Source organism: Mauremys reevesii, linkage group 3 (assembly GCF_016161935.1).
Source record: "Mauremys reevesii isolate NIE-2019 linkage group 3, ASM1616193v1, whole genome shotgun sequence".
Taxonomy (NCBI): Eukaryota; Metazoa; Chordata; order Testudines; family Geoemydidae; genus Mauremys; species Mauremys reevesii.
The window spans coordinates 3,548,882-3,573,962 of record NC_052625.1 but is presented as its reverse complement, the minus strand read 5'-3'; the positions used below and the strand labels follow the sequence as shown (position 1 = coordinate 3,573,962).

The following is a 25,081-nucleotide window of genomic DNA, read 5'->3' as shown; positions in this document are numbered from 1 at the left end:
CCCACCCCCATCCCCGGGACATGCTCTTTGCCACCCGGCACACACAGCCATACCACCCCCCCGGGGGCCAGTACCCACAGCCCCCCCCACACACACACACCTGACCACCACGCCGCGGTGCATGTAGATGTTGATGTAGTGCGAGCCGGTGCTGCCGTTGGACTCCCAGTAGGTCTTGGGGTTCCTGTCCGTCAGCTTGTTGGCTCGGTGGGAGTTCGAGGAAACCTCCAGCTTCTCCCAGCACTTGTCCTCCTTCACTTCCACGCTGGAGCCTGCAGGGAGAGGGGACAGCGCTGAAGGGAGCCGGGGAGCCACCCTGGCGGGGGCACAGCTAGAGCAGAGGAGCCCCGGGCGACGCCCCCAGCACTGACCCTGGCAGAGGTTGCGCAGGAAGACGTCGAAGAAGGGGATGTTGATGGGCTGGTGACTCCGTCTATGCTCCTCAATCTGACCCAGCACCATCTGGAAAAGAGGGGGACGCAAACCATCAATGGGGGGAGGGACCTGGCAGCCCTCCCCCACTGCCCGATCGCTGGACCCTGGGCAGCAACCAGCCCCCGAGGAACACGGCCCCACAGGTGGGGAGGGGGGAACTGAGTGAACTGGGTCCAGAGAGAGCCTCTGCCCCATGGCCACTCTGCCCACCCACTTCACACACCATCACCCCCTCCCTGCCCACACCCTTCCAGAGACCACCAACCCCTCTCCCCGCCTGCAGACCACTCCCTGGTCACCCCTTCCAAAGACCACCAACCTCTGTGACACCCTGTACTCCATGTTCACCACTTGTATATGGTTATATTTTGTACAAAGTACGCCTTGTGAGGGATCATTTGAAAATTCATAAACCGCAGAATATCATTGTCCTGTTAAGATGTGTGTAGCAACAGTGTGTGTAAAGCTATGAGATGTTACTGCATGATTGTTACTGAAATACGGTGCCATTTTGGGTAACGCCCACAAACTAATTGTTCAGAGACAAAGACACCCTAGCACGCCAGCAAAGTACCAAAGTACTAAATCAGACATTCACCAGCTGGGGGGGAGGGGAGGGGAACAAGTCACAATTCATCAGGAGGGCAGTTTGGAGCTCACGTACACAACAGCACGGCCCGACCCCAGGACCCAGCAAGGATGTTTCCAGCACAAAGGGCAGGAGTATAAGAAAGGGGGAAAATGTCCCTGGCCACCCCTCTCCTCTGTCCATCTCTCTGCTCATGACGACGACGATGCACAAGGAGTTGAACAAAGGGGGGAGAGGTCCCAGGCTGGGAAAAGACGCAGCCTGTGAAATGTGCTGCAGTTGCTGGGGAGAAAAACTCCTTCTTATGCTTTGAAACCTACTAGTTTGTATTCCTGTTGTGCCCAGTTCTGCCTGTTCCGCCTTCCCGCCTGCGGTCACTCCAAACCCCCCCCCTCTGGGTAACAGGCTTGTTTCATGGCTCTATCCAAACCCGTGTTTGGGAAACCTCTGCTTGAGACAACAAAGGCTGGAGCATGATCCCTCCCAGAGCTGGAATGAGGAGCGAGGAGCTTACGCTGCCCGGGAGGGTTCGGCGCAGTGCGGGAGGCACATTTCTGGGGAGCAAGGCTGGGGCGGGGGCTCTGCGGGTGTCGCCCTGTATGTAATTCATGGACGGCTGGGCACAGCTGGCAGTGACGACGTGCTGGGGGCTGGGAGTGAGCAGAGCAGGGACGGGCTGCTGTTCCCAGCAGGATAACAGGCATCCCAGGCAGGAGAACTAAGGGGACCCAGCAGTCCAGGCTGCACCCTGGGGAAAGTCCCCCCCTCCCTCCCTCCCGCCAGGCCACCAACCCCTCCCCACAGACAGACAGACAACCTGCCCTCCTCCCTCCCCTCCCTCCAGAGACAGCCTGGGACCCCCGGCTGGTCGCGCCCCGGCATGCTGCAGAGGTTCCACCCACCCAGCGGGCAGGCCGCCCCAGGCGGTGGGGGGAGGTCTCCCCCATGGCAGAGCCCCCGGTCACCTGGGCGGGGTCAGGACGCCCACCCCAGCCCTCACCTGGATGCAGCCGGCCAGGATGCTGGTCGTCAGCTTCTGATAGAGGCTGGCGTATTTCTCACAGTCGGTCACCAGGTCCCGCAGCTCCGACCCCAGCAGCAGGTTGGAGTTGTGCTTGTCCAGGGCTTTGGACAGGGCCTCCTTGGTGCCCAGGCGGCACATCACCACGGCACAGTCCTTGTTGGTGGTGGCCAGGCGGTGGAGGAAGCGAACGAACTCCTGCACGACCTGCAGAGGGAGCAGCGCGGCCTGGGGGTTGGGGCAACGGCCTGGGGGCCAGGAGACCTGCTTCTAGTCCCACCCCTGCCCCTGCCCTGCTCTCCCTGGGCCAGTGGCCCCCGCCCGCCTGGTCTATGGGGAGCGCAGCTCCCTGGGGCGGGGCGGCTCGCAGCTCCTGCGGTGCCCGGGCTGGAGTCTGACAGAGCAGAGACAGGCCCCAGCCCTGGCCGGGGGCGCTGGGTAAAGGGCCACAGGCCCAGCTTCCCCGGGACAGGCCTGGCGCAGATCAGGGCTGTTGGCAGCCAGGGCACCGGGCAGAGACTTCGCCAGCGATTCCTGCCGCGAGCCCGTAACGGGCTGAGCCAGGAGCCCCTCCCTGCCCCGGCCTCCCCACCCCCCCCGGCCCCTCACCTCCCGCTCGGTGCTGGGGGCGCTCATGGAGGACAGACAGGGCTCGATGCTCTCGTGCCAGGGCAGCGCCTCCTCCTGGTAACTGTCCAGGAGCTTGTTCAAAATCCTGCACAAGAGACGGGGAAGGTGGGGCCTGAGGGGAGAGGCCAGCGGCTGCCAGTGCCCCGATCCCCCGTGTGCCCGGCCCTCTGGCTGCACGGGCCACGCTCACCCCATGACAGGCCCCCCACCCTCACCCCATCCCTCCCCACTGCCTGGGGGCAGCCCCAACCCCCAGCCCACCCCCTCACCTCGGGAAACCCAAACTGACCACACACACCCCGCCTCAGGACTGCCCCAACCAACCCTGAGCCCCAAAACAGCCACCCCCAGACAGCCCCAACCAACCCTAACCCCCCAAAACAGCCATCCCCACCCCCAGCACAGCCCCAACCCACCCTGACCCCCCAAAACAGCCACCCGCAGCCCCAGACAGCCCCAACCAACCCTGACCCCAAAACAGCCACCCCACCCCTCTAACCCTGACCCCAAAACAGCCACCCCACCCCAGACAGCCCCAACCAACCCTGACCCCCCAAAACAGCCAGCCCCAGACAGCCCCAACCCACCCTGACCCCAAAACAGCCACCCCAGCCCCAGACAGCCCCAACCAACCCTGACCCCAAAACAGCCACCCCACCCCCAGCACAACCCCAACCCACCCTGACCCCCAAAACAGCCACCCCAGCCCCAGACAGCCCCAACCAACCCTGACCCCCAAAACAGCCACCCCACCCCAGACAGCCCCAACCAACCCTGACCCCCAAAACAGACACCCCCAGCACAACCCCAGCCCCAACCAACCCTGACCCCCAAAACAGCCACCCCCAGCCCCAGGAGAGCCCCCACCACACAGGCCCCTGCACTGGCTCCCATTCCAACCTGGGACATCCCAGCCACACACTCGCAGTACAACCCACAGATCCCGGGCCGCCCCCTTCCCCGCCTGTCACCGGAGGCTCCTGGCCCCCTCCTCCCCCACCAGTGTCACAAGGACCCCACCACCCCCTTCCCCCACCAGTGTCACCCGAGGATCCCCAGCCAAGGTCCCCCTCCCCCGGTGTCACCTGAGGATCCCCAGCCTCCTCCTCACCCCCACAGTGTCACCCCAGGATTCCTGGCCCCCTCCTCCTCAACCAGTGTCACCGAGGACCCCCCACCCCCGTGTCACCAGGGCCCCGGCGCGCCCCACACTCACCGGAGGGTCCCCAGCTGCACGGCCTTCTCGGCCCCCAGCTGCTCCAGGCTGCGCAGCAGCAGCAGGAAGTGCTGGCGGTCCCGCAGGGCCGCGGCCCCCTCGCACTCGGGCCCGGCCTCGTCGCAGAGGCAGCGTTCCAGGGCCAGCACCAGCTCCTTGGAGAGGCTGCCCTCCTGCAGGCGGCCCAGCAGCGTCTGCACGTCCACGTCCTTCAGCTCCAGGGCTGAGCCCGCCTCTGCCACAGGGAGAGAGCCGTGGGGCCAGGCCGGGCACTGCACACTGCCGGCTGCACGCTCGCAGGCAGTGTGGGGCTGAGCCCGCCTCTGCCACAGGGAGAGAGCCGTGGGGCCAGGGCCGGGCACTGCACCCCGCCGGCTGCACGCTCGCAGGCAGTGTGGGGCTGAGCCCGCCTCTGCCACAGGGAGAGAGCCGTGGGGCCGGGCACTGCACACTGCCGGCTGCACGCTCGCAGACAGTGTGGGGCTGAGCCCGCCTCTGCCACAGGGAGAGAGCCGTGGGGCCAGGCCAGGCACTGCACACTGCTGGCTGAACGCTCGCAGGCAGTGTGGGGCTGAGCCCGCCTCTGCCACAGGGAGAGAGCCGTGGGGCCAGGGCCGGGCACTGCATGCCGCCGGCTGCACGCTCGCAGGCAGTGTGGGGCTGAGCCCGCCTCTGCCACAGGGAGAGAGCCGTGGGGCCGGGCACTGCACCCCGCCGGCTGCCCGCTCGCAGGCAGTGTGGGGCTGAGCCCGCCTCTGCCACAGGGAGAGAGCCGTGGGGCCGGGCACTGCACACCGCCGGCTGCCCGCTCGCAGGCAGTGTGGGGCTGGGGTGCCAGGTGCTCTGAACCCCGTCCTCGGGCTCTCAGAGGGGGCGGGGCAGGGCACTGCACACTGCCGGCTGCAAGCTCGCAGGCAGGGGCTGCGGGGCCTGGGGGCATGGGGCTCCATATCTGCCATCCCCAGGCTTGAGGCGTGGGCTGCCAGGGGCTGCAGGGTGGATGGGGTGGCATGGGGCTGCACTGCCATCCCCAGGCTTGTAGGCGGGGCTGCGCAGGGGCTGCAGGGTGGATGGGGGTGGCATGGGGTGCTGTACCTGCCATCCCCAGGCTTGTAGGCGGGGCTGGGCAGGGGCTGCAGGGTGGATGGGGGTGGCATGGGGTGCTGTACCTGCCATCCCCAGGCTCTCAGACAGGGGCTGGGTGGAGTGGGAGCTGTGGGGGGCAGCACTGCGTGAGCCGTCCTCCAGGGGGGGGGGGCGGGGGGGTGGGACCTGCCGTCCCCACATCCTCAGACAGGGGCTGTCGCGGGGGTGGGGGGGTCCGTACCTGCCGTCCCCACATCCTCAGACAGGGGCTGTCACGGGGGTGGGGGGGTCCGTACCTGCCGTGTCCAGGTTCACGGGGAGCTTGTGCTCCGCCAGGCGGCTGAGCGCGATCTGGGCCAGCGTCTCGTTGGCGTGGCCCTGGCCCCCCTGGCAGCAGCTCTGCAGGGCCGAGGGGACGTCACAGCTCACCAGCTGCTCGGCCAGGCCCCGGTGGCTGTCGATCAGCAGGCCGGCCACCAGCAGGCCGTTCTGCACGGCCGACGAGGCCCTGCGGGACAGAGCGCCAGGGTGAGCGCCCGCGGGCACCAGCCGCTGCTCCTCCCCGGGGGGGCTGTGGGGCGACGGCCCCCCTGCCAGCAAGGGCCCCCCCCAGCCAAACACCCCCCAGAGCCTCCAGGGAGCTGCCCCCCGGAAACGACCCCGCTCAGCCCCCATACCCAGCGGTGCCCTGCATGGTGCGGATGGCGGCAGGCAGGGCGCAGAGCAGGCTGTCCGAGTCCTTGCTGGAGGCGGAGCCGATGCTGGCGAAGATCTCCCACATCATCGGGGCATCGGCGTGGTTCAGGGGATAGGGCTTCTCGCTGGCACCCACCAGCTCGCAGGTCCCGGCGCCCACCAGCACCTTCAGAGCCTGGGAGGCCAAGGGAGCCGGTCAGGGAGGAGAGCTGGCAGTGCCAGCCCCGGGCCCAGAACACGAGGCTACCCAGTGCATCCTGGCATCCCCCTGGGATCCCGCCACTGGCCACCCCATCCCGCCCTCTCCCTCGCAGGATCCCGGCATGTCCCCACCTGAGCCCACTACAGCCACCACCTCCCCTGGGAGCCGCACTTCTCCCCCCCGAGAGATTCCCGCCCCCCCGGCTGCCGGCGCACACTCACCGCCAGGCCGGCCTGCTGGACCAGCGCCGAGGGGGCGTACTCCTGCATGCAGGCCAGCACGGCACGCACCCCGCCCTCCGTGGCAAAGAGCACGCGCCAGTCGTACTTGGCCATCAGCACACAGAGCAGGCGGAGCGCCAGCACCACCAGCAGCTTCTCCTTCACCTGGTTGGTCAGCAGCTCCACCAGCATCTTCACCAGCTTCTCCCTGCGGGGAGCAACGGCGGGCGGGTGAGGAGCCGGGCTTGGGCAACCGGGGACTGACCTGCTGCGTGAATCCAGGTCAGCTCTGGCCCAGAAACCAGATCCCCGGGCCCCCTACAGGCCTCCCACCCCTCCTGGCCCCACCGCATCCCCCACTTCCCAGACCCTCACAGGAGCCCCAGCAGGGCAGCCAGGTTTGACTTCCAGCTATCCCTGGGAGTTTCTTCCAGCTCATCACCCTCCCTGGTAAACATCTGGGCCTTACGCCTCACAGGCATGTGTCTGGCTTCAGCTCTGCCCATCTCTGCTAGACTAACGGGCCCGTTAGCACTAGTGTTTTCTCCCCAGAAAGGTCCTTGCGCATCATGATCGTCACCCCGTGGTCGGCCGGTGTCCGCACTTGGTACAGGGCTACCGGACAGGGTCAGAAATGAGCTGCAAACACCCAGGGCTGGAAAACCTGCCTCACAACAAGCGACTAAAGCAGCTGGATCCAGGCAGCTCCTCGGCCGAAGGGGGAGGAGATCTGCTCACAGTCTGTAGGCACCTGCCTGGGGAGAACCCTGCTGACACGGGGGCTCTTCGATCCAGCAGACAGAGGTGGAAGGAGAACCACAGCAAAGTTCAAACGGGAAATCAGAGACCTGTTTACCAGGGAGGGTGACCAGCCATGGGACCAGCTTCCCAGGGATGGGGCAGGTCTTCTACGGCTTGTGGTCGCTACGCTGGGAGGGGCCATCTGCCCAAAGCCCATCACCTACTGGGCTCCATGGGCCACTAACCCAGGAGACTTCAGTCCCAGGCAGGAGTGACGGGGTGACGCTCTCTGGCCTGCGCGATGCACAGGATCAGCCCAGCCAATCACAATGGTCCCTGCCGGCCGGACAATCGGTGACATGGATCTGTTGCCCCCCCACCCCCACCCCCCTTTGTACGTTGCTGTAGCCAGACCGTAAGGTTCTGGAGCCAGGATCGTGAGCACAGCCCAGGCGCCCAGCCCTGACTGGCACCCCCGGCACTGCTCTAATAGAAACCTCACCCACGGGTAATGCCCGCGCCAGAGACAGACACCCGCCACCAGCCGGCCCCTGCAGACAGGAGCAGCTGGGTTTCCTGCCCCGTCTCCCCAGGGAGGCACTGGCCGGCCATCTCCAGGTCTGGGCACGCTCAGAGGACCCACCAGAGAACTGACCTGATGGGGAGTCCCCCCTCGGGTTTGATGACCTGCCGCTCTCGTCCGGCCTCCTCCTCCAGGGTCTTGATAATGAACCTGAGCCCAGCTAGCTGCAGCCCCACCTCGGAGCTGGACCTCTGGATCAGTTCCACCACCTCTGCAATCCTCTCCAACGAGCTCTTCTTCCCCGACCCCTTCACGCTGCACAACACTGGCCAGGACCAAAACACCCATCAACCCGCGGCTGCCCCTCGAGCCCTCCAGCCAGCCCCTCCCCGCGGCACTTCCCCACCCCCCCGGATCGCCCCTCTGCCCCACCCCTCCCCGAGCCAGTCGCTGGGTCTCCCCTGCCCAGACCCCCCTTGGCCTGCAGGGACCCTCTTTAGCTACAGCCCAGCACCCAGCACTGCCGCGTGCAGCTCCCTCCCCGGCCGGCACGTACCCTTGGCTTTCTCCTCCGCCATCTCCGGGCAGGGCAGCCCCTCCGCTCGCAGCAGCTCGCTGAACAGCTGGCAGTCGGATTTCTCCGGGGGGGCCGGGGCGGGGGCAGGCACTCTGGCAGTGGGAGGGTCTTTCTTTGGTTTCTTGGACACCAGGGATTCGGTGCACTCCGAGGGGGCTGAGTCCAGCCCCAGGCCGCCCGGCTGAGCCCCCCCTGGGCGGAGGAAGTACTTGCTGTAGACATGGGAGCTGTGCAGGTCACTCAGGGTGCAGCCCTGGCACTGCTTGCTCAGCACCCGCAGCACTTTCTGGGCCAGCTCCACCGGTACCGACAGCTGGATCAGGGCTTCTTCATCCAGCTCCGACAGCTGGAAATGCAGGGCCTGGGTTAATGCTCAGCAGGCCGATGTCCCCAGGCCAGCCAGAACCGACCCAGAATGGGCTAGTCCAACCGGGATGTCCCTAGACCAGCCAGAACCAACCCAACCCTGGGCTAGTCCAACCAGGATATCCCCAAGGCAGCCAGAACCGACCCGACACCAGGACGTCCCCAGGCCAGCCAGAACCGACCCGACACCAGGACGTCCCCAGGCCAGCCAGAACCAAACAAGCCCAATTCTCTTGTCCTAGATCGATGTCCGAGTGGCTGCTGACAGCATCTCTCCACGCCTGTGACCTGCCATCCAGAGTCTGTTGAACACAGTTTCTCTACCCGGACCTGGGCAGAGCTGGTCTCCTCTTTCGTTCTCCTCCCTCTGTTCCACTCACAGTTCTTGGTCCCCCCCTCTCATGCCCCCCCCCCCCGCCATCCCCACTTACTCCCACAGTTCAATCTCCCCACCCAGTCTGCTCCGCTCTTCCCAAGGCTCCCCAGTTCCCTGTTCCACTCCATCCCTGCTGCCCCCTATCCACTCCCATCTCACCTGTTCTCCCGCTTCGCTCCATGGTATCTCACCTCCCAGTTCCCTATTCCTCCCAGGTCCTTCTCCCTCCCCTGCACCATCCCGTCCCACACCTGCTCCTCCTGGTGCTGCCGGATGAGCTGGGCGACCTCCTGCTGCTCGTGGGGGTCTAGCTTCTTCACGAAGAAGAGCAGCTCCCACCACTCAGCCCGGCTCAGGGCCTCAGAGTCCTCGCTCAGCCGGTCCATCAGGTAGGGCAGGGAGTACAGCCCCCCAAGGGGCTTGCAGTAAAACGTCTGGGTCACTGCAGGGGGCACAGCAAGGCAGAGACACAAACCCTGAGCACCTCAGCAGGACAGTTACGCTGCTGCAGAGCCATCTGAGCCAGGAGGAGACAGCTGGCCTGGGCCACTCAGGCAGCCAAGGGCCAGGATTCAAAGGGAATTCAGTCTCTTAACAGGCTGGCCGGATTCCCAGCCTGCCATCTACCCGCACACAGAGCGAGCGCCTGAAGCAAGAGCAGAGAACACTGGGTGGCTGTCAGGACCAACCACCACCTTCCTGCTCAGCGACAAGGAGAGATCCAGCAGGGATTTTAAATAAAAGGATTTCCATTTAAACTGACTGAAATCCGAGCTCACTAGTCAGAGCCAGCTGCTCAGGTCAATCCACACAATCACACTCATCATTTTGGGGACACGACACCATCACAAAGAATGACCACTGGCTAGAGGACTGTCAGCAAAGGAAAGGGGGCAGGAAATGGGGGACGTCTGGGGGGTACTGTGGAGATCAGAAGTAAGTCCTGCTTAACAGCCTCCCTAACATCTGGAAGAAGGGAGTAAGCAGCACCTTAACTGGCAGGCTCCGCTCGGGGGAGCAGAGAACGCCTGTGAGGACTGAAAACTAAAGAAGGACCTGAAGAGAACAGACATTTGCTCAGTAGAAGCACCTGCTTTTGGTGCTCAGAAACAACGGCCCCAGGGCTGTACCAGTACCGAGGTACAGAGATTTCCCGCACACCAAAACTGCAAGCATAAAAGGCCCCGTTTGTTCACTGCTGTATTAACCGGGGTGAGGGTCCTGGGCTCAGCCACAGCAGTGAACAGATGTGGCTTGGGGTCTGAGTACTCAGAGATCTTAGTTTCGCGTCGGCCTGATCTAGGCCCAGATTTTACACTGGTGGCGAGAAGAGGGTCTGAGAAGAGCCATAAGAACGATCAACAGTCTGGAAAACATGCAGGACTCTTAAAGAGCTGAGGCTATGTCTATACTTGCAGCGTTTTTGCGCTGTTAGGTTCTCCGGTGAAAGAAAAGCCCTGGTTTGTGTCCTCACTCACTTTCACAGGCATCCGAGAGCGTTCACGTTTGCAACACTTCCATCGCGGACAAGAGCAGCTATCCCACAGTGCAGCTCTCTCCAGTTTGATGATAGGTCTTATGGGAAGGGGGAGGGAGGTGATCACAGGGCATCCTGGGTCCCTGCACAGCGTCCTGTCCCCAAACACTGATCAACTCCAGTAGCTCAGCATTGCTCCAAGCAGGGGATCGTTTGTCGTGGAGCAGCCATTGTCACCTGGCCAGATAAGTGAGCACTTCCCAAGAAACCAGGAAGGGGAGTTTCTAAATTCTTGGGAGTTTACAGGGGAGGGGTGGACGTCTGTTTACCTGGCGTCAAAGCAGCGGAGCTGCTGGCCTGAGTGGTCACCTAGGCCCTGTAGGATATCCTCCAGAGGCTAAAAACTCTGTAAACAGGAAGAACGGGTCTTCACTTGCACATCACTGCAAAAGCATCACCAGTAAGAGCTGTACGCCTCTCATGGAGGTGGTTTTCTGTTTGTGGTGAAACTTCTGAATCATTAGCAAGTGTAGACGCTCCCACGGTTTTTGCGCAAAAAAGGGACTTTTTCTACTTTAAATGGCAAGTGTAGGCATGCCCTACATCGATTTAGCTTATTGAAAGGAAGGCTAAAAGGAGCCCTGATCATGGTCCGGAAGGTCTTACGCAGGGAGAAGGTATCATCACGAGAGAGCTCAGTAACAGAAGGGCTTGCCTACATGCAGAGTGCACAGGATAACGGTGTGATTTTAAACAAATGTATTTAAAGCATTGCCAAAGCTGTGGGGACACACTTATTCCAGTTTAAATCAGGTTTATTTCAGGTAAACTAGCTTGACTAGGAATAGATATAAGCTAAACTGAATTAAACCACGTGTAAACTGAAATAAGAGCATCCCTACAGGGGTTTGCAGCGGTTTAACTTAAGCCAAAGCAAGCTGGTGTTCAGGCAAAGTTTAACAGTCAGACATCACAAGGTCCAGTGGCTGGGGGTCAGTGATGGAGAAAGCCAAACTGGAAAGAGAAGCACGCTTTTCTAACAGAGAGGGTGACTGAAGGCTGGAACAGCTTACTCTGCCACGTGGAGTCTTTACATCAAGACTGGATGTCTGTCTGAAAGATGCATCCTAGTTCAACAACAAGTTGTTGGGTTTGATGCAGGAATTACTGGGGCAATTCTCTATCCTGTGTTATGCAGGAGGTCAGACAAGATGAAAAAGATTTTCAAAAGTGACTAAATTTTGGGTGCCTCGATTTTGGGGTGTTCAGCTTAAGACTCCTTAAAGGAAATTGTTGAGTAACCTGCCTAGAAAAACCAGACCTTTTAAGGTGCTTCAAGATGAACCCCCCAGAAATGCAGATACCCAAAATTACTCAACAGCTTTTAAAACCTTAGCCTATCAAACTCCAAAAAAAGCACACCAGTGCTTTTAAAACTTATGACCCTACATTGTTTGATTCATTCCTCTTGATGTTATATGCACCAAATTTCAGGTGGTTTCATTTGCAGCAAGTGCCAAAATATCCTAACATGCTGGTTTTAGCAGTTAGTTCAGTTTAATTCTAACTAGAGTTTATGTGCACAGTCTAGAGTGACGTCAATGTATTAAATGACATTTTTCACCTATCGTTATCTGAGCATGTGTTGCATGCAGCTCTACGTCATATCACTGACTGACAAGCTGCCACCCCTCATACAGAACGCGCAGAATTACTTCTCTCTTTAGGAAAATCCGTAGAAGAAATGTAAGTCACTTCATGCTGGAAAGGAAATGTGACCAGTCCCAAAACACACCCCAAAGCACATGGGAGCAATAGGCAGAGCATGCACATGTACATACAGTGCACAGAACCTCACCTGTGGTTAGTGTCAAGTTCTCCGTCAGACTGGATACCTTTTCCTGGGCAGCGTCTTCTTCAGGCTGCTCTCCAGCGCCAGTAATCTCCACCATGTGCCAGTGCACCCAGTAAGTCCGGCCTGTAGACTGCCACAAAACCTGTGGGTGAAACAGACCTGTGTGATCAGACCTGCCACTTCCCCAATGCCCCCATTCTATAACTAGAGAAGGGAATACGCCCGCCACCATCTCCCCCACTAAGCTGCATAACCGTGGGCACATTCTGTGGTACCCAGGACACACAATGTGGCTTAGTCAATATTGATATTGGAACCGTTGCCTTTCCCTGATTTTAAACGGGTAAACTTGATACTGTCCTGCATTAACAAGTGCTTTTGCGTCCGTTTCCTAGGTTCTTGTTTAAAAACAGCATCAGGAACTACTCACACAAGTTCTACCAGCTTTGCTTCTGCTGTTTGGAAACTCCTTGCTCTTGATTTATTCAGGGTATGTCTGCACTGCAACTGGGAATGAGCTTCCCAGCACAGGTCAACAGACTCACGCCAGCTCTGCTCAAGCCAGGACACCACACACAGCAGCGTAGTCAGGGATAGCGGGGCAGTAACTCAGTGCAAAGCCACCCAGCCTCCTTGGCACATTCACGGACAGCTAGCCTAAGCCACCGCCCATGCAACCTTGCTATGTGTGTGCAAGCTAGAGCAGGGGCTGTGCATGTGTCTACCAGGAAGCCTGCTCTCAGCTGCAGTGCAGACACAGCCTCAGCTTACAGAATTTAAAAGCTGCTCTCCTACTAGATGAGTGTGTGTGTGAGAGAGAGAGCGCACACCTAACACTAAGTGCCCAGCTAGGGACATTTTCTGCTGTACGTGCTCTGCAGACACTCTCCAGCTTGTCCCATCGTAGCAGAGTCAAAAACAACTTCTTTCAAGCCAAGCGAAGGCCTTAGCTCTCCACAGAGATCGGTACCCGGCCAAGTTTTCAAGCGCAGGATAGTGCTTTGACAAAGCTGGCATCATGTCTACAAGTCTGAACATGGTTCTGAAAGTACAGTGCCTTCTTCACACTTACAATTTCAGCCCTCCTCGGCCGCAGACTTTTTAAAACCCTTACGAAGAAAGATAACAAAAGGAGGATGAGTCAGAGTCTAGGAACTTTTTAAAGACCTTAGGGGAAAAAGCCCTTCACAAATAACATCTGACAAAGCACAGGCCTGAGCCCACAAGTAAAAATTTTCACAATCAGCTGAAAGCAAAGGGAGAACTCCTAGATCACTAGAGCTGTGGGCCGGAGGACAGTGAAATGATTGGTGTGCCAGCAATCCTCCAGTTTTAACTTAAGGACTGAGAGTGTGTTATACTAGTGTGGACAGGAGAGGCAGGCAGGGCAATGGGATGATAGATTTTTATAGAGAGTAAAGGGCCTGGAATTAAAGGGGACCTCCAGTGACAGAATTTCGTTGTGGAGGATGGAAACTGAATGGCTGGTGAGTAAAGACGGGCTCCGAGCAGGGAGGAGCAAGTCCTTGCGGTGAAAGTTCCACGCCTGGCAAACGAGGGCTCTGCCGGAGGCCGTATACAGTGACTGATCAAGTGAGGCCAGGCCACAGAACGGAGAAGTGAGGGTGTCAAGAAGGAAGGAGAAACGGCGAGGGAGGGACTGTTTGTTTGTTAAAGTGGCCGTTATGGCTGGCAGGGCCTTCTTCGAGGGCTCAGACTCTGGAATTTGCTTCCCGCCTTGATCCAAAAGAGCTCAGATTTGGTGACTTCCTGGTCCCGTTACAAAGACCCCTGTTTGACATGGCTTCTGGAGAGGACAGAGGACATGCATCCCACAGCAATCAGGGGATAGAAGTAAGTTTCTGTAGGCACTGGCTGGCTGAGCACCTGTGGGAATGCTGCTGGATTTCACTCTATTGTCTAACGAATGAGGCAGGGTGCCTAGAGCCTTGCAGACACAACTTTTTTACAGTTTCAACTCTAAATACATCGGGATGCACCCAGCCATCAACTGCACAGCAGACATCTTATCTGGACACAGCGGCACACTCTCCAACCAGCTGGTCTCATCCATGACAGGAAGATCGGGTCAGAGCCACTGCCGTTACCAGGAACTTTTATACCATCGCCGGGCCAGATGAGCGGCTACCCGGCTCTGGGCTCCCAAAGCCAGCTTCTCAGGCTCAGGTGTGGCACGGCTCAGTGCACCAAGACTGGTCATGCCTGGGGCAGCCAGGACAGCTCACTGCACATCTGTGGAGGATGCTGCACACATGCCGCATAGTTGCTCTTTTCATGTGGGGGGGTCTGGAGGACTGGATGCTGCTGATTCAGAGGCCACTGATTGGGTCAGGATGGTTTTTAAATCTAGCCTTCCTTGTCTTGGTCACACACAATGGCTCGCTCTCTATCTCAAGGAAGGAGCTGGTTTCAGCGAAGCTGACCGGGAGGGTTGTGAGGGCGGCGGAGGCAGCCAAGGAAGATAGCGTAATGGGCTATGCAAAGCAGAGTGCTGGTCTGGGGAAGGCCAGAGTATGGTCCAAGTGAGGAAACCGCTGCGGAACGGAATGGGAAAACAGAGCGGGAAGAGTGGCCACAGAATATTGATGACAAGTGCAGTCTGGGACAGGGAGGGCAATCCTGGGTGTGAGGTAATATGGTCTGCCCAGCTGACAATGCTACAGCACAAGACAGATGCATGAAATGTTCAAACGAACCCCAGATGGCAAGCCGAGCAATGAACATCATGAATACGCACATAACCCACAGGGCAGTCATTGCACAGAGCGGAGAGAGCTGACCGATCTCTGGTGGGGAGAAGGGAGAGGCAGGTAGGGAGCGTGGCCAGGAGATCCATGGAGAAGCATGGAACGAAAGTGGGTGAGGTCAGGGCTCAAAGTTCCCCAACACCCACTGGCCCAGGTGAAAATCTCCTGCCCCCCAGCCCTGCAGTCCGAAGCAACAAGCGTTAGGTGCTGGCTATTCTGTACCCTATTTCACAGGGGCACAGTCTGGTCAATCTCCCAACAGATCACAGCCATTCAGGACCCTGTCTCCTTGCAACTCCCAGCTCCCATTGAAACCTGCACTTCCCCCAACACTGCAGTCACTCCTTCCATCCCCACTCCCCGAGCCCGGCCTCCCCCGCTAACGAACAGAGCGAGGGCGCCAGCCTTCCTCTCCCAACACCCCACATCCCTCTTCAAACGGCAGCGAATGAGTGAGACCAGCACTGCATCCGACCTTCTTCTCCCCTCCCTCCACCTACTGCCCACGGGAACGTTCCAGCCGCCTTTCTTTCTGGCCTGGACTCCCAGCGCCTCCTCTTTTGCCCGCCACAATCTCACCCTTCTGGCCTCTAGCCACCCACCTCCCTGACCACAGCCTAGGAGCAGCTCTCCCACCCACCAGCCTGATCTGCTCCCCTCGGGTCCTTCCCTCACTGAGGCTCCTGTGCCTGGCCAGCGACTCAGCTCCAACACAGCCTGCTGCGCCCTCTACTTGCCCCGCTACCCAGAGGCCTCTGACTTCCCCCAGCACTGCCAGGACTCCTCTGCTCTCCACCCTCTCCAGTGACAGTCACTGACTCTCCACACTCACCCAGCTCAAAGATCCCCAGCCCTGCCCCAGCCCCACCATCCCTTCCTCAACTCCTGCTGCTGCACAGTGGAGGGCCTCTAGCACATGTCCCAGCCCCAGGAGGACTTGCTCCGCTGCAAATCGCCTCTCCTTCTATGGCTCTGCCCCTAGCGTGCACCATGCTCACTGCCCGGCCACCGTCAGCTCCCTCCTATCCCCCTCCTCCCGGGATCCTCCTAACTTCTGCGGGAAGAAAACTAGCAAGATCCAAGTGGAACTCCATCCCTCTGCCGCCCAGTCCTCACTTCCCTTCCCGCTCTGCCTCTCACCACCCCAGTCACTGAACCTGAGAGCTCATCTTCTCTCTTCCTGCAGCCCCTCTACCCCGCCCCTGTGACCCTATCCCACCCTGATCCCCCTCACCTCCGGCTCATTCCCCTCCCGGGACAACCATGCTTTAGTCTCTCCCACCTTAAAAACAAACAAAAAACCCTTGACCTCCTTTACCTCAACCACTATCCCCCTCAGGGCATCAGCACAAACTGAATTTACTAACAGATTAAGTAAGTGATCCCTCAATTCGAGGATGATCTCTATCACAGAATTATATATGGGTCCTGAGATGACTCGAGAGTCTGATCCTGGACCTGCAAATCCACCCGCTGTAGGTACAGATATTTCGTGGCAGGCCAGTTGCCTGCTGGGAGAAAGTTCTTTCTTTTTCCTTCCTTCTCTCTCTTTTCAGCTTCAAGGGCAAGGCACTTCTCCTCAAAGCAGGCCACTGCCTGATGTGTTGAGATGAGTTCCTGTCTGCATCCTGTAAAACTTGCCCATACCGGTATTGCCCTGGCCTCTTCTTTTGTCATTCAGTGTTGAACGCATTCTAAGGCAATATGCATTTCCTCACCTTTTGGGGGCGAAGCCAGACTTTAAGGCACCTGCTCCTCTACTTGGTGTAAACTTTGCTTGTGCCAATCAGAAACGAATACAAACAGGTTTTGGGCCCCGTCCCCTATGACACTTCTATGATGTCATAGTTGGTACTTTAGGCCTGCCTGCCATGTGCAGGCAGGGAGAGGAGAAAGAAAAACGAATCCTGTGTATCCTGTGTACACCCGTAACCGAGCCTGATCACCTCGAAGCCTCTCTCTCAGCTCACGTGTTTCAAACAGAGCTTCTACGTTTGCCGGTCGTTATGCGTTGGTTTGTATTTGTAAGTATCAGTTATTACTAAATGCTGCATCTTTGTTTATAAATAGTTGGTAGATATTTTAGTCATCGTGTGTTTTAAGTTTCATTAACTCTATTAGCTAATCATACGCTCCTCCCTTATCCCTTGTAATTATCCCCAATAAAACTTTAAATCGATTAATTTTAGTGTGTGTGTGTGTCTGCAGTTTGCATCGTGACCCACACTCTCCTTGCATCCCTTACCAATATAGTCTGTTGCCACGTGCAGCCTGGTAAATAACAGGCCTGCATTTTCTTTCGCCCCTGCGAGTCCGTGGCAATCTACAGTCCTCCTTTACCTCAACCAGATATTTCGTGGCAGGCCAGTTGCCTGCTGGAAGAAAGTTCTTTTTCCTTCCTTCTCTCTCTTTTCAGCTTCAAGGGCAAGGCACTTCTCCTCAAAGCAGGCCACTGCCTGATGGAGGAAATGGCACCCTTGGGATCGGTAGTGGCTTGTTCCTTCCAGCTTGTGATGTCCACGTCAGTTTTCATAAGATCCGCTTTTAGTGCGTTTTTGTAGCATTTCCTCTGACCACCGCGGGATCTCTGGCCATGGGTGAACTGAGAGTAGAGGGCTTGTTTTGGGAGGCGAAAGTCTGGCATCTTGCACACCACATCCGGCTCAGCGAAGTCAGTGCATGAGGATCATTGCTTCAATGCTGGTGACATTGGTTTCAGCGAGGACGCTGGCGTTGGAGCAGCGATCTTCCCACTTGACACGAAGAATCTTCTGGAGGCATCGTTGGTGGTACCTCTCCAAGCTCCTGAGGTGCTGTTGAAAGGTCACCCAGGTTTCACATCCATAGCGAAGTGTAGGAACAACAATTGTCTTCTAGACCTGGATCTTGGTGTCCTGCCGTAGGTCACGGTCCATGAAAACGTGTCAGAGCAATTTCCCAAAGGAAGCACTTGCGCGCTGGATCCTGTGCTGGATCTCACTGTCAATTTTTGAGTTTTGAGAAAGTTGGCCACCGAGGTAGCAAAAGTGCTCAACTGTCTCCAAAGTCCTTGATGGTGATTTGTGGTGGGTCATGTGCAAGGCCTAAGGCAAGTTGATGGAGCACTTTAGTCTTCCCAATAGTGAGTGCAAGTCCTAGGCTTTGGTAAGCTTGTGCAAGAAAATCCAGTACGGACTGAAGGTCATTCTCAGTGTGCATGAGGATGACACCGTCATCAGTAATGGATGCCCTGAAGACTTTAGACTTTCGATGTCTCGAGAGGAGACATCGAAGATTAAAGACCCTCCCGTCCATTCTGTATTGAATGTCAGCTCCGTTGGGGAGGTGGTCTTTAACGAGGACCAAAATGATTGTTAAATAGATGGAGGGCAGCTAACTCTGGCCAGCACCTCTCACAGGGATTCACGATTGACAGAGTCAAAGGCCTTTGCCAAATCAATGAAAGCCATGTACAGGTTCTGACTTTGCTCTCGAGACTTTTCCTGGATTTGGCGGGCAACACACATCATGTCGGTTGTCCCACAGGATGGTCTAAAACCACACTGAGATTCCGGCAATATTTCCTCAGCAAGAGGAAGTAATAGGTTTAAGAGGAGACAGGCAAGAATCTTCCCTGCTGTAGATAGCAAGGCAATGCCTCGATAGTTTCCACACTCCGACTTATCTCCTTTCTTAAAGATTGTAACAATGTTCACGCTTCTCAAGTCTTCTGGAATCTTCTCATTATACCAGATATGAAGAAAAAGTTTGTGGAGCTTCCCTACCAATTCTTCACCTCCAAACTTGTAGACTTCAGGCCCTGCTGCCTTGTTGTTCTTAGTTTGCATAATGGCTCGTGTTACTTCTTCTGCGGGGTGGGGGATGGATCAGCAGGATATTCTCTTTCATGTCCTTGAGGTATAGATTCAATAGTGGCATCAGAGAGAGTTGACTCATGGTTCAGGACTAACTCAAAATGCTCCTTCCATCTGGCTTTGATGGCTTCGCTCTCCTTAAAATATATTGACCCGTCTTGGCCTCGGAGTGATGTGGGTAGAGCATGGACCATAAATGGCCCTTATTGCCTGAAAAAAACTCCTCGTGTCATGTTTATCAGCATAAAGCTCAATCTCCTTGGCCTTTTCTCGCCACCACTTATTTTTGATGACACAGATTTTCCTTAGGGCTTCAGCCTTGAGTTGCTTGAATGACTCTTTCTTCTGCTGGTGTGATATGTTCGTTTTCCCACATGCAATGAGCTTGTCTCTTCTCATCAAGCAGGCCCTGAATCTCAGCATTGTTCTCATCAACCAATCTTGGTGATGGTGGGTGACATAGCCAATGGACTCAGCACATGCTGAGAGAATGGCAGTTTTGAATCCCACAAATCTTCATCAGCAGCAGCAGCTGTAGGCATAGTGGCAAACTTCTCTTGGAGACACTGCTTAAGTTTCTCCCAAGTCAGGTGGGCTCTGTCTGCAGCTCTGACCTTGCACCAAGCACATGCTACTCTGCGCACGCATAGCGCGAAGGGAGCCCCCCAGACCGGACTCTCACTTGCAGCCGGCTCTCCTAAACGGGACGTGTGAGGATGAAAAACCTGTTCACCCCCGGCCAGGGGAGCACAGCCCCTTTGTGGATCAAAGGAAGCCAGCTACAGAGAGTCCAAGCCGAACACCAGGGACCGGGGCTCTCAGGGGCAGGGAAGCAATGCCACTTGCAGTGTTTCACCCTCCTCCCTTACTGTGCCAGTCCCACGCTCCTCGGGCACTCACCTGCACGGGGGGCATGCCGTTATTGCTCTGGCGGAACTCGCCCTCGTCCCCAGCGCTGATCTCCTCGTAGTCCTCCAGCATGCGCACCATCATCCCCGGCTTGAGGGTCTCCTGCACGTACTCCACATAGCTGCTGCGCCTGGCGAAGTCGGACAAAGTCAGGAACCCGGGGCCCTGCTTTTTGCGTGGCGAGGGCTTTGGTGTGACCAGAGGCACCTGGACGGCGGCGCAGGCGGGAGCCTTGGGCTGGAAGATGGAGCGGACGACCCGCGGCTGCCCCTCCTGCAGGGACAGCAGCTCCATCCTCTGGCTGCGGTCCCAGCCCATCACCCGCACCAGCTCGGAGATGAGATTGGCCATGGCCATGCTGAACTCAAACTCCCGCAGCAGGCGGCTCCTCTCCCCGACGTGAGCGCAGGGCACGGCGCAGTCCTGCCGCTCCCCGCCCAGCTCCGTGCTGCTGTTGAGCTTGTCCACGAGAGAGGTGACGCACAGATAGCGCTTCACCAGCGAGAACAGCAGCTTCCCAGGGATCTGCAACAGACACGGCGTCAGAGCCACGGTACGAGAGCTCCCCACCCACCCCCCTGCCTGCCCACCTGTCCTGGAGCATCGCTACTCACCCCCAACAGGCCTCCGCCACCCTGCCCACCCTGAGCCATCCTTCCCCCATCCTCCCCACCCTGAGCCAACCCTCCCCTCCCCCATCCCTAACAGGCCTCTGGGCCAACCCTTCCCACAACCTCCCCACCCTGAGCCTACCCTCCCCCAACCTCCCGCTGTCATGCCCACCCTGAGCCAACCCTCCCCCCCCTGAGCCAACCCACCCCTCCCCCATCCCTAACTGGCCTCTGAGCCAACCCTCCCGCAACCTACCCACCCTGAGCCATCCCTCCCCTCCCCAATAGGCCTCTGAGCTCTCTCTCCTGTCACCACACCGTCCATCTCCATACCAGACAGGTCTCCAAGCCCCCCGCCCAGTGAAACCCCCTGCTCCTGTGCCCCTCCCCGCGAGCTAGCCAGCCCAGCGGGTACCTGGGGCAGGTGGATCCCCTCGAAGGACATGCAGTGCTCTTCAGAGGACGTGGTCTCTGCAAACAGCTCCAGGAGGGTGTAGCGACTGTCGAAGTCCATGTGCTGCTCAATGCCGTCCTGCTGGCTCAGGGACAGGAGAACGTAGGCCCGACTCCCTGCAGCAGCGACACACACCAGCTGAGTGCTTTCCCTCCCAGCTGCCCCTCAGGAGCATCTCAATCTTCCCAGCACCCGCGCCCTGTCCTCTCTCCATTTCTCCCAGCTGCTCCTCAGGAGTGTCTCTGCCTCAGAAAGGGGAATCAGCCACACAAAGCCAAACAACACCCCCATGACCACCTATCCCCCTTGGACAACTCAAACCTGTCCCCCCACCCACCCCCAGACCCTTCCAACCACCACCCGGCCACTAAACAACCAACCAAAATGTGGGGCTACCACTGCACGGGAGAGTTCCCAAGGCCTGCAGTACCCCAGGCTTTTCCCACAGCAAGAGGCCAAGTCCCCGTCTGGGGAGAAGAGTCAATGAGAGCCACGGAGTTTACTGCCCCCAACCCCCCCGAAGTGAAACAAAAAATCAATGAAAGCTAGATTGCAGCCACGAGCCGGGAGCACCTGCCCACACCTGCCGGTGACCCTGCAAAGTAAAATAAAAAGCTTGTGCTTTTGTTTTGCTGCTTTCTGACGGCAAAAGAAGCCCGACCTTGCTGTTCCTCTCTCCCAAAGCAGCCTGTCCCCCTCGGGTTTGGCATTAGGAAGCTGAGCCCTGTCAGTTGCGGGACTGACTGAAGAATGAGTGAAATGGGGACTTGGGAGTGAAAACTGCACCAGTCGAGAGAAGGAAACAGCATCACTATTAAAGCTCCCTGAAAACATCTCACTTGAATGACGAGGAGCATTGCAAAGCCCCCTGCCTGCTAGATTCAATGCCCATGCCTCTGAGTTGAGAGCTCACCCTACACAAGCTCTCAGACATCCAGCAGGTCCTCCAGAAAACATAAAATGTACACACCTCGTATCGTAAGGAGAAAATAAAACAAGCCACAGAAAACCCCTGGTTTTGGAAAAAGCCCTTTCAGGCCCCTTTTGTCACCAGAGACAACCCGAAAGGCACAAGCGCGGTTTTTAAAAACCCTTTGCAGGTTGCCTTGCAGGTGTTGTTGGGATTTTATCACCCTGTATTGATGGGCCCATAACTTTCTGACCAGTGTCCTTTGGGGCTGCCACGTGCCACGCTTGGCACTTCCCGAGGGTGCGTGTAAAGTCTGCGCACAGCCCCTGCAGCTGGCGAAGACGGGCTCAGAACACGAAGAATGTCTTTGCTAACTAATAACCCAAGACAGCAAAGGCCCCTCTTTGTGGGGTCGCCCCTTTGGTGTGGTAGAAAAGTCAGGCTGTTTTAAGCTATCCAAATATCATCATGGCAGATGTAAGGATTTGAGATGGTCTGATGCAGCACCAGCATTGCTCCCTGCCTGCCCCAACCGGGGTCTCCACTGCCCCTGGACAGCACAGGATGGAGGGGGAATCTCAATTCAAGCACACTGCAAAATCCCCCACAAATGGCTAATTAAAGACCCACACTTGTTTCCACTGATATCAATGGGAGCAGGATTAGATGAGAGGGGTCTGGCTACATCTTACACTGACAGAGCTTGTTACTGAATAAACTCTCACTGAACTGAGCTGAAGGACCCCCGTGTGCTTTTCCCTGACTCCATCACTCACTACCCTGGGCCTCTCCGTACCAGGCCCATTCCCTGACATGCAGTTGCAAGCCCCGGAACAACCTCATCAAGGCTGGGTCCACTCAGTTCTGTCCCAGCTAGGAGCACAAGCACTCCCTGCTGCTAACCGGGCAGCTGCCAGATGGCCTCCCAGCCACGGAAGCAAGACACACACCTGTATCTCAAGAGGGCAAGGTTTAGTGGGAGTGGTGGTGGTGGTAACAAGCACATCCTGGACAGCTGCTCTACAGAATTTGCAGAGCCCTGCACCGATATTTTTTTAGTCACAGCCAAGCAGCTCTCACCCCCACCACACCCAGCCCTGCGCAGTGCCACATCTTTTTACACCCAGTCAGCCCGTCAGACTGGAAACTCCCTGGGCAGGGAACTCTGCCTGCTTCATTGTCCTTAGAGCATCGGGCACAGCTCTGATGGCGTTTCACAGGTATACCGACCGGCACCGATACGGAGTAGGTGGAAGATTGCTCCCCACTACGTTCATTTGCCTTCAGGGACCCCTGGAAGGTGGGGACTGGGATGAAGCAGAAGTGGGAAACCTTGGCTAGTGCTGAAGCATCCCCTTGAAACACCCGCTAGCACAGTGTCCCTTTGCCAGGCAGGAAGGCAGCAAGCAAATCCGAGCCTGGTGCCCAGGCCTGAACTGCTCTTTGCAAGAGCTAGAACTTGGCATTATGCACAGGATCAGTGGGTGCTGGAGGAAGCATTAGGCACAATGTGCCAATGGTAACCTCCTCTGCCACATTACCGTGCCAGGCACCTACCTCTTTTCTGTGCCTATACACTGGTGTCCAGATACCACGTCAATGGGTGCCCTGCCCGTCCTGTGCCTACAACACCTACTACTAGTCCTAGGGCAGGAGAAATGACTCCAGCTGGGAAAGGAGCCTGCTCTCTTTTGGGGGGGCTTGGGTGCTAGCAGCAGGCGTTTCTCCTTCTCTGCAGGTCTGCTCCAGCTCAAAGAGGTGCCCTCGGAGAGCTACTGCCCTGAGATTTGAGAGGTCACAGCCGACATGACGTAGGAGCCCCTTTCCCATTCACAGAGCCACAGCTGGCATCAGACTACAGCATGAGGAGCCAGAGACCTCACTGCGAATTTCACTGCAGCCATCAATGAGCCGTTAGGAAAACTTTACAGTGGAGTTCACTTCGGCTCATCCACGATCAAACCGCACCAGGCTGTGATAGCTCTGAAGAGAGAGAGGTTTGTACGGATGAGGCCAGTGGTTCAAAATGTTTGCTTGGAGACGCTGATCCCTGACCCTCTGGAAAGAGACTATCTAGTTCTGGGACCTGGACGTACTGCAGCTTGTCTCGGGTAACCCATTGGAGCTTGTCTATTTAAACTCCTGCCCAAGCGTCTCTGGGGAAACACGTGTCTTGTGGCTTAGGAGGTTCCCCCTGCTCAGTCTAATTCCAGAGCGTTTGTCTCAAAGCCCTCACGTGGCAATAGCCTCTCCTGGTTCTCCTGCTCAGAACCAGGCCGCCCGCCCCTCTCGGGAGCATCGCTCAGAACCCAGGCCGCCCGCCCCTCTCGGGAGCATCGCTCAGAACCCAGGCCGCCCTCCCCTCTCGGGAGCATCGCTCAGAACCCAGGCCGCCCTCCCCTCTCGGGAGCATCGCTCAGAACCCAGGCCGCCCGCCCCTCTCGGGAGCATCGCTGAGAACCAGGCCGCCCGCCCCTCTCGGGAGCATCGCTCAGAACCCAGGCCGCCCGCCCCACTCGGGAGCATCGCTCAGAACCCAGGCCGCCCGCCCCTCTCGGGAGCATCGCTCAGAACCCAGGCCGCCCGCCCCACTCGGGAGCATCGCTCAGAACCCAGGCCGCCCGCCCCTCTCGGGAGCATCGCTCAGAACCCAGGCCGCCCGCCCCTCTCGGGAGCATCGCTCAGAACCCAGGCCGCCCGCCTCTCGGGAGCATCGCTCAGAACCCAGGCCGCCCGCCTCTCGGGAGCATCGCTCAGAACCCAGGCCGCCCGCCCCTCTCGGGAGCATCGCTCAGAACCCAGGCCGCCCGCCCCTCTCGGGAGCATCGCTCAGAACCCAGGCCGCCCGCCCCTCTCGGGAGCATCGCTCAGAACCCAGGCCGCCCGCCCCTCTCGGGAGCATCGCTCAGAACCCAGGCCGCCCGCCTCTCGGGAGCATCGCTCAGAACCCAGGCCGCCCGCCCCTCTCGGGAGCATCGCTCAGAACCCAGGCCGCCCGCCCCTCTCGGGAGCATCGCTCAGAAACCAGGCCGCCCGCCTCTCGGGAGCATCGCTCAGAACCCAGGCCGCCCGCCTCTCGGGAGCATCGCTCAGAACCCAGGCCGCCCGCCCCTCTCGGGAGCATCGCTCAGAACCCAGGCCGCCCGCCCCTCTCGGGAGCATCGCTCAGAACCCAGGCCGCCCGCCCCTCTCGGGAGCATCGCTCAGAACCCAGGCCGCCCGCCCCTCTCGGGAGCATCGCTGAGAACCAGGCCGCCCGCCCCGCTCGGGAGCATCGCTGAGAACCAGGCCGCCCGCCCCTCTCGGGAGCATCGCTGAGAACCAGGCCGCCCGCCCCTCTCGGGAGCATCGCTGAGAACCAGGCCGCCCTCCCCTCTCGGGAGCATCGCTGAGAACCAGGCCGCCCGCCCCTCTCGGGAGCATCGCTCAGAACCCAGGCCGCCCGCCCCTCTCGGGAGCATCGCTCAGAACCAGGCCGCCCGCCCCTCTCGGGAGCTTCGCTCAGAACCCAGGCCGCCCGCCCCTCTCGGGAGCATCGCTCAGAACCAGGCCGCCCGCCCCTCT

General features: G+C 58.4%; 1 protein-coding gene across 2 annotated transcripts in view; it reads right to left on the bottom strand.

Moving 5' to 3' along the window:
• LOC120400638 (cullin-9-like) overlaps positions 1-25,081 on the bottom strand; it is a 62,186-nt gene that overhangs the window by 32,189 nt on the left and 4,916 nt on the right. The window contains exons 3-16 of one of the 2 annotated variants that reach the window (XM_039529479.1): positions 20,569-20,723; positions 19,534-20,067; positions 12,015-12,153; positions 8,931-9,121; positions 7,917-8,283; positions 7,493-7,685; positions 6,097-6,304; positions 5,655-5,848; positions 5,274-5,485; positions 3,892-4,126; positions 2,655-2,760; positions 2,025-2,252; positions 372-462; positions 101-272 (exon numbers count right to left, since the gene is read on the bottom strand). In XM_039529479.1, the coding sequence (XP_039385413.1) occupies positions 101-272; positions 372-462; positions 2,025-2,252; positions 2,655-2,760; positions 3,892-4,126; positions 5,274-5,485; positions 5,655-5,848; positions 6,097-6,304; positions 7,493-7,685; positions 7,917-8,283; positions 8,931-9,121; positions 12,015-12,153; positions 19,534-20,067; positions 20,569-20,723 (3,025 nt within the window). Of the gene's footprint in view, positions 1-100; positions 273-371; positions 463-2,024; positions 2,253-2,654; positions 2,761-3,891; positions 4,127-5,273; positions 5,486-5,654; positions 5,849-6,096; positions 6,305-7,492; positions 7,686-7,916; positions 8,284-8,930; positions 9,122-12,014; positions 12,154-16,497; positions 16,552-19,533; positions 20,068-20,568; positions 20,724-25,081 lie in introns of those variants that run through there. The other variant, XM_039529478.1, reaches the window with a different exon arrangement.